General features: G+C 35.1%; 1 protein-coding gene across 1 annotated transcript; it reads right to left on the bottom strand.

The window, feature by feature from the left end:
- Nucleotides 1-427: 427 nt before the first annotated feature.
- LOC147519343 (uncharacterized) lies at nt 428-2,468 on the bottom strand. The gene is made up of 2 exons (XM_086594118.1): nt 1,345-2,468; nt 428-626 (listed from the first exon to the last, which is right to left on the bottom strand). The coding sequence occupies exons 1-2, from the start codon at nt 2,466-2,468 to the stop codon at nt 428-430; spliced, it is 1,323 nt and encodes a 440-aa protein (XP_086450244.1).
- Between the last annotated feature and the right edge of the window lie 7,162 nt (nt 2,469-9,630).

The raw sequence follows: 9,630 nt of genomic DNA, 5'->3' as shown, positions 1-9,630 counted from the left end.
TAGATTACATTTACCGCGCCAGGGGAGGGTTCTACTATTTAGAAGAGGATGTTTTCGAATTTGGCACAGGTAACATCCATTTTCCATCTTTACTTATATCTTCTATGTGGTCCCATGTATCTTAGAAATTAGTTTTACCATTTCTTTAAATTGTTAAGCAAGGGGCATTGGCTTCCAACTTGAAATAACAAATCGTTACGTCAGAGGTTCCCACATTAATTATTTTTTCTAAAATATTCCAAGTAGACACTGAGAAAGACCTCTGTTTTTGGCCCTTTCAGAGATGGGGACTGTGTTTTGCTGTCTTTTCACCCTTTAATAAAATAAAATAGTGCAAAGATCTTATTAGGATCACATCAAAATGTCTAAGTGAGAATGTAATTTGGGGAATTACAATATAATTGACTGGAAAAATTAACTCTTCGAACTACTGATATTCTCTGAACAAATAGTTAGAACTAACTTCAACTCTCCAGAAGCCATGTAGTTGACATCCTTGCAACCCTTTCTCTATAGCTTCTAGCTCCTGAAAAAGAACATAATTTCTTCCAGAACCACCACAAAAAGCCAAGACAACTTCACCTAGATGGTCGCTTGCAGCACCACCATATCCAACGCCAGTAGACCTGTTTAGATTAAAGTAAACAATTTTTTACAAATTGTATCCTAGATCTACAGAAGAGACAATCAATCTAATTCCTGTGAGATCTGTTGCCATGCCATTGTATTATGCAAGAAATTAATATATATTTATTTAACTTGTTTTATTTTAATCTTGTATGTGATTCATCTTGAATGTAAAATAGCTATATTAGGACATACCTTGAGTTGATATGTTCATATTGAATTGAAAACTTCTTTATACACGATGTTCTTTGTGCACCCTTTCGGGTTCGGTTCGATCCTTTTTATTAGGAATTTCAATCCCTTTCTTGAGGTGGTTCGTGAGACAAAGAACATATAAATGGCCATGTGTGAAAATTGGTCTTGGTAAATAAACACCAACCTTATCAAAAGTCCGACCTTGACTTTTGTTTATAGTCATAAATGAAACAAACTTTGACAGAAATTGTTTCCTCCTAAAGACGAAAAGGCCATTTTGTGTCACTTGGAGACATAATCATTCTGGGAATAAAAACTGGTTCTCCTATCTTTGTTCCAGTAATAATTGTTGCTTCTATGACTTTTGGAGCAATATTTGTCACTGTGAGTCTAGTACCATTACACAGTCCTTCACTTTGATTCATGTTTCGCATAAGCATAATAGGGACTCCACGCTTAAGCTTCAGATTGTGGTTTGGTACTCCGGAAAATTCCAAGTTGTTTCAAAATTCTGTTGGATACAGAACATCTTGTTCTGCGCACTTTCCTGGGATTGGACATAGAGAGTCTGCACTTAAGTAACTTTTTAAATCTCCAGGAATTTTTGAAACAACCGCAGAATTTATTTCGTCTACCGTGTCATTCTTTGGTGCTAGAATACTCCTCTCTTTCAAGTACTTAACTTCTGTATACTTGTTGACCAAATCTGGATAAATGGTGCTGATGATATCTTCAACTGAGTTGTCACTTTTTGGAATGAGTAAGTCATCAGGTATTTTGATCCAAGTCGGCTCTATTTCTTCGTTCATCGCCTTTGTAGGTAGGTTCCCATCTCCTAAATCTAAAACCCATTTGCTAAACTCATCTACAGAACTAACAGTGTCATAGTCCATCACGTCACTCTTGAGTCTCATGTTTTCACTCAAGTGAAAAACTTGGCAGTTTTTCCAAAGTTTTGATTTGTTAATCGAACCTTTAACAACATCAATTCTTTTACCTCTTGGTATGACTGGCAAAATTTGTCTGAAATCTCCACCCATGAGAAATGTCTTTCCACCAAAATCTCTAGTATCTGGTTTCAATAAGTCTTTCAGAGTACGGTCAACGACCTCAAAGCCGTGCCTATGAGTCATTGGAGCTTCGTCCCCTACAATAAGGTCAGCTTTTGAAATAAGCTTGTGTAGTTTTGAACCATGAGAAATGTCACAACTTGTGGTCTCATCTGTAGGTATCATAATTTTAAACCTTGAATGTGCTATTCGTCCACCTGGTAAAAGAAGTGATGCTATTCCCGAAGAAGCAACTGCAAGAACAATTTTACTTTCAGAACGGAGTTTTGAAATGATAGTCTTGTAGAGATATGTTTTCCCAGTTCCCCCACTTCCGTAGACAAAAAAAACACCTCCAGATTGCGTCTCAACTGCATCAGTTACACAGTTGTAAACATTTTTCTGTTCATTGTTGAGACCGTTATAGAGTTTAATATGTTCGTTGTGCAGCTCTAGGCAGTTGTAATCCAATTCTTCAGCAATCAATTTGTTACCATAGGATGCTTGTGAAGAAATATTGAATTTAGGAAAACCTTCAATATCTGTAAGTGTTTTCCCCCTACGAACCATGATATTCTCAATCTCGCAGAAGATCATTCTTTATCCGGGTCATCACTTAGCTGGAGACTTTGGTTGTGGTTGGTTTTTCTGTAACGAAACAAAATATCTTCACCAAGGCTTTTCTGATGATTTTCAAAAAGTATTTCTGGAGATGTAACCTCACACAGCAAGATTAAAGTGACAAAAAGTTCTCTTAAAGAAGCTGGATTTGCCCACTCGCTTGCTTGCTTCATAGCATCATTCCATTCACTGTCATCCTCTAGCAAACCGTATGCCTGTAATCCAAAAATGAAGGATTACATAATATAAAATGAAAAACTTGATATTAACAAATAAATTAACAGGACTTAAAGTAGAGTCTTTAGGAATGCCACATCTCAGGCAATGGAAGATTATGGACTAATGTCCTCATTGCAATCAATGTCTTGTGAGTATAAAATATTTTGAAATCGGATTGTTGTACTTCTCCTATGATAAAAATTGAAGTGCACTTGATTAAGAATATTTCCTACCTTACTTTCGTTCAACCACACATGAATGAATAAATTGTGTATTCTCGAAAAACCTATATTATCTACAGGTATGATAATATGAAGAGACATATTTTTTAGGATTGGTAGAGATATCTCGTACAAACATAAGGGTTCGGAGACGAAAGGGAAGAGAGGGTGTAAACCCAAAATATAGTTTCGGTGGGGTTAAATTTTGTGGGACTCTTTAGTTTCGCAGTTTTTTCTGCCCCTTTCTCGTAATCCCCCTGTCGACGTGGATACCCTCACAGCGCTCCAAAAAATCCGGATAGTGTTATTGATATAAATTTTTTATTAAGTAATGATCATTTAGGTGTACCCTTTTATTTTATGGGCAAGAAGAACAGTACCTTATTTGATGGTTTTCTTTGGTTAGAACATATGTCGCACAACTTGCAAGCTATGGAAAGTTTGTGCTCTGGGGAGCTAAGGTTTGAATAAGAAAATTGGTTTGCATTTATGATTTCCTTTCTATGTACTCACTAAGATTCATAAGTATATTATGTATTTATGTCTACAGATTAACATCCTCATTGACAAAGGACAGTTATGGAGGTTGGCCACTTCATTCTTTCTTCATGCAAATGTTGGGCACCTCATGGTCTAGTATTGAACTTGTGTACTAAATCTGTGATGTTACTACTGATTTGTTAACTGAACAACTTTTGTTTCTTTTAGGTCACTTGTTATTCTCTGAACTCTGTTGGTCCCACCATGGAGAATATCAGTGGTCCTAGAAGATTTCTTGCAGTGTATTTTACGTCTACAATTGCAAGTAACAACTCATATACCTAATGTAATATACATTGTTCGCCAATGTCCATACCTTGGACTACGGATGTAGACGGGCCAACTCATGGGATTGGACTTTCATAGGGTAAGGCCATGCCTATTAAAGTAAATGCGTCTGAATCGTTTACATCCGTAGCAGCAAGATCAAGTTCATATTCTGATCCAATAGTTTCAAGAGTACAGGTTGCGTAGCAAGTTATTGGTTTTGCAAAGCACCTGCAGTTGGTGCTTCAGGGGCCATTTTTGGAGTGGTATGTAGTCTTGATTCAGTTTTGTTGCATAATTCATACTTTGTTTTATGAGAATAGGAGATATCATTAAGTACGACAGAATATATATTTTGTTGTCAAATGACATATAACTTTAATAATAATGTTAGACTTTTATTGGAATATAATAATGGTCGAGAGGGATACTTCTTAATATGTTACTTATTATATATGTTACTTACTATATCACAAAAAAGTTGTTAGTAGTAGATGGACAATTGAAGTAGTTGAAAGATTACCTGACACGCTGCTTTAAAAGTTGGATGTGGGGTTCCATTAACTGCATTTAATATCTTCATAACTCCTAGGTCCTTTAACAATATTAAGCAACATTCTTAAGTAGAACCTTTCACCGATGTAGGATGTCGTAGTAAACTCGTCCAACCGATATTCCTCGTTTTTCATAGAGTCCACTTATTATACTTTTTTTTCAAACAAATTTAGTTGGGAAATCAACATATGTAAGTGTCCCGCTAATTCATACTCTTCATTTGCCTTGAACCATTCTCAGAACTTTGTTTTTGACGCTTTTCACGACGACTACTACTTTTAGATCATCTTTCTCATTTGTAGTATACAATATTCTGACCTTCAAGATGGAATGGCAACCGCCGACACTTTCGGATTTCAGATCAGATATCAAAATTTAAAAGCCTCCAAACTCCTTCCTTAGAAGAAAGAAATCGATCCCTAAGAAGTTTGATATTTCATCAACATCCCGACAATTTGTTCCTTTCTCATTATTGTCACTCACCGTTCTCAACAATCATTGCGGATGCTCTATCCTTTCCCTTGTTAATATACTTGAATAGGTACTTGATTGACCTTGCTTTGTTGCAGTGTTCAACATTTATGTGGGCTTGGCGGAAACTTCACAATCAAGTCCACATTGTGGTGGAATGACCCATTTGTTATCAAGAGTTATTCCGTCTTTTTTGCATTCGACCATTGTCTCTCCTCATATAGATCGTGAAGTCATTTTCATCAATCGTTGTCTCGCTTCTGAATGGTTTCGATAGTGCCTAGAACATTTTGATTCCCATCATCAGTTTTACCATGCAAGGAGAATCGGTTTAGACCGCCACATGGACCGTGAATCATGAATTCCACAACTGCATTATATGCAACTTTGTCAGCAGGGTCAGGCAATTCGCCAGATATAACTCTGTTGACTTGTGAAGGGGTGGAAGGCTTGCTGAATTTTCCAAAAATAGCAAGATATGAGCATGGGGCAATCCTCTCTTTTGGAACTCTATTGTGTAGAAAGCTGCAATTAATTGGAAGTTAGTATCAGATTTTCATACTTTAATAATATAATATTTACTAAAACTTAATAGTAAATATAAAGACTTTGCAACAAATTGTTTACAGATGTTATGTAAAGAAGTTGCAAACTAACAGAAGTAATGGAAATAAACTAAGAAGTAGACCATTTCACCACTATTTGATTGACTGTTCCTTTTGGTATATTAGTTTCAAAATGATTAATTATTCATTTTAATTTCTTATGTTTTCGATTGATTCTCAGCATTTTAGAATTTTCTATTCATTCCCTATTGAAGGGGTAGCTTTTCTGTTGCACTTATGAGTTTTGACAATTATTTGAAGTATGTCGAAAGGAAACTAAGAAATAATAGGGGTACATGGCTGGTGTTACGCAACTTCAGTACAGTGCTGGGATTAAGAATATAACTCTTGTTGCTTCTATGTATGAGAGGTCAGAGTGAGGTAGAGCTCTGGTTAGTGCAGAATGGTGGTGTAGTCTCTACCCTGGCATTATTTCTTGACCTAAAACATTTGTGTCGGAAGTCATGTTGGATTTCAGTTGGATGCTGGTAGTAGTGTGCTAACCATCCTACTCTTTTTTTGCTATATAAACAAAAGCCAGCATGAATCTGAACAGAATGGATCATGGCCACTCGCTGTCTCTTTATATTCTTTTGTACTCTGTAAATCAGAGAATATTCAACCTTGACGAAAGAAGCAGCTCAGTTTTTTTATTCTGAAGATTGATTTTGTATCCAAGAGTTGTTTTTTTGTTATTCTAGTCTTTAATCTATTGACTATTTTATTTGATTTTTATATAGGTACGGTTCCTTGGCTGGGAGTGTGGACTTTGTAAAGATGGTGGTGTCCTTGGGTACTTCATTGTTAATAAACTTTATAGTTATTACACTTAGGCAATGATAGAGCTAAGTTATTATCGCTTAAGGTGTATTAAAAATTTCAAGTGCTTTGATCATGGTATTTGTAATGTCAAATTTGATAAACTATTAATCTTTTCCAGGGAGTGAAGGGAGCAAGGTACAACATGAAGATAGAGCTAGAAGACATGTAAATTGGCATCTGTTAAGTTTGTACACTACTTTTGGTATGTCATAATCTTTGAAGGCTAGTATGTCGTGGTCAAATCATGATCCTTTTATCGAGTATATTGGATATATACTTTTGATAGAAAACTGTTTAAAATATTTTTCTAACTATACTGTTATTTGGCCAGTTTACCAACAATTCAATTACTTATGTTATTAAAACTATAGTGAAAAAGGATCTCTTGTAAGCACTTATGTTTCTTGTTGTTTGTAGCTTTCCCCCTAAATCCAACAACTAACCCAGATGTTGAATTGGGTTATGGTGCTGGAAATATTGATCCTGTAAAGGTTGTAGGTCCTGGCTTAGTCTATGATGTTATTGAAGGCGACTACCTAAAATTTCTATGCAGCATATGGTATACTACGGAGCCGACAAAACTCGTATTATTCATGTATATTTCAAGAGCTCAAAGCTAGGTATGTGCTTGTCTATATTACAGCGTGTTATCATAGACTGCTTTCTTGTTTGGATCATTTAGGCATATTTTTTTTTTTCTATATTCAGCATTTATTTATAGATTAGTTATATATTTGAAGGGGGATATATTTTTTTCTTAGCAATATGATAGTCATAAAGTCTACAAATGAACTAAAAAGTTAAAAATTACGAAAGAATAAGTTATAAAAACAACTAAATTAGTAAATTACTTACCTGCCCAAGCTTTTCCGAACCTTTTACGTTTTTGCAAATCCGTCATAAGTTCATGCAGCTTGATCTCAAAAACTCTAGCGACAATTTCAGGGAAATCGACGTGTGTATATCCAAGAGCAATCTTGTCAATACATTTTTGAACTTCAGGCCATTTAGGATTGCAAGTAAAAGTTATGAATAGATTAGGAGATCCAGCCCATCGACAAATCGCAATAGCGTCTTGATAGTTTTGCAAAGATATAACGGGACCTCCTGAGAAAGAAGATGGTAGAACTATTAAGCCTTCCAACAAAACCTGGTTTTGAATCTCCGTAAAAAGTACTTGCATCAACTAATCCTTGATAAAGCTCAAAGACGAATAGTCCGTTGGTTATTTCTAACCCAATCAACTCTAATCGTTTCTACAAAGACAAGAAGAATCAACAATAAGTTGTTGTTTCAAGCGTCCACCAAGAACAATTGTTTTTCCTTCTTTTAGTCTCATTTGCAATCTGAAAGCGTAGAACTCCCTCATGCTTATGTTTGTCCTTTTCCCAAATTTGACATTATTTCGATAAGGGATATCAATCCTGTACCCGTCTTCAGCATGAGGAAACAAAAGAGGATATTGCATGGCCATAAAACTTGGATGCAATTCATTTATTCTTTTCAAGCCATATCCTTTTTTGTCCACCACAATATCACGGTAATTACTAAATTCACTCTCTTCCTCAACAATAAGTGCAGCAACTTCAGATGATGTGGGCATGTTATAAAGTCTCCCATCCTTTTGTCTTGTACTAATAAGCTTTATACTGAAATCACCTACTTCAGACTCTTTAAGCCTGTCCCTTGCCATTCTATAAGTCTCAATAAGTTTGTTTGTATTGTTCAACATATCTATTAGTCCCTTCACAATATTTGGATCCAACTCTTCTTCATATCCGTTTTTCAAATTTTTCTTACTAAGAGAGTTCATTCTGTTCACAACTTCATTATCAGATCATATATGTAAAGTTGGGAAAACTTAGGGTGTAAACCTTCAGGTGGAAGCAAGGTGCCAATTTTGTGGTGGTTTTGGCCTTTTATCTTGTAGACGTAAGGACCATGACCATTGTTTATTGATTCTTGAACATCACCTCCTGTTGATGTGAAAAGCAAACATGTTTATTATATACTCGATATTTTTCATAAACTTTTTGGATCCGGAGCCGAATTGCAGTCCATAAGCTCATTTAAAAAATCAGGTGTATCTTTCAAAAAGGTAGCTGAACTTTCCTCCACACCGCAACATATAGAAAACTTTGGATTTTTGATTTTTTCGTTCGGTCATTCCTTTCTTCATACCAAACAATGGCATCACAGTAAGGACACACCGATGTTGGTTCTCCAAAATCCAATGGTTGGAAACAACGCCCTGAATTAAAATGAATATTAAAAACTATAACTAATAATATAAAAAATTATATAATATGAAAAATTATAACTAATATAATACTAACTTTCATGCAATACTTCACTTGGTTTCTCATGGGAAACTTCAACTTCCATATGGTCATTTGTATCGTTTTCATCTTCTATTTCTGAATCATTCCCACTGATTTGAGAATCGTAGTCATCGTCACTTTCTCCAACACCGTCTGGTTGATATAGGTGATTTTTTCGGGCATAATAGTTGTCATCGCTTGTTTCAGCATCACAATTAACATAACCATGAGTTTCAACTGGTTGGATTTCTCTATTATTCAATATACGTCTTCTTTTATATCGGCTATTTTTGGCTTTTTCATTATTTGATTCGCGATTCATCCATCAGATAAGAATAAAACATGTTAAGTACAACTCAAAACCAAGTAACAATTGAACAATGAAGAATGTCTTACCAAGTTCATTAGGAAAAGGTCAGAAGGAAAAAAACCATCAAGTTGATGTTTAGTAGATGTAGCATCTGTTGACAAAATTAAACAACATTATAATTATAAGGGAAGAAGAAAGGATTATAATTATAATCAAATATTTTTTTAAAGAAAAGACTTGTACTTATGGGATATTCAATAGTAGATCGTTCTATGTCTTGAATAGAGGTATTGTCATTATGATTTGAACTGTGTTGATCTTTTCTAAATTTGATTCGACGGTTCTTGAACCAATTCTTTATATTATCTTCCGAAATTTGACCATGTACTGACAGCTGAGTTGTCAAAAGTTTGATTTCTTCCTTAGTATAATATAAACTCTTTTGATTAAATGCACTTTCAAGTATCTGAAGGTGCATCGTTGTTGGTGACCATCGCTTTCTTGCAAACATAGTTACCTAGTAAGAACTCAAAATCATGTTGGTGTGAAAGAGATAAGGTCGTTCATTGTTAATGTGAAGTTGCTAAGAGAACTCGAGATGGTGCTTTCTATATACTCGGGAGATATTGATAGAAAACTTGTATAAATAACACTTAGAAGTTCAAGAATTGGTCGCAGCTTTTTTCTCTTGATTTGAAGATTAATATGTAAAGGAATCTCCTGATTTGAGGAGAGCCTATCGCTGAAATAAGACTTGTAGAAAGAACTAATTAGGACTCTTCAAAATGCCAACGATTAAATCACCCA

The sequence above is a fragment of the Coptis chinensis genome, chromosome 2, assembly GCF_015680905.1.
Source record: "Coptis chinensis isolate HL-2020 chromosome 2, ASM1568090v1, whole genome shotgun sequence".
NCBI lineage: Eukaryota > Viridiplantae > Streptophyta > Magnoliopsida > Ranunculales > Ranunculaceae > Coptis > Coptis chinensis.
The sequence above is the reverse complement of the archived record's forward strand: the minus strand, read 5'-3'. Positions and strand labels throughout refer to the sequence as shown.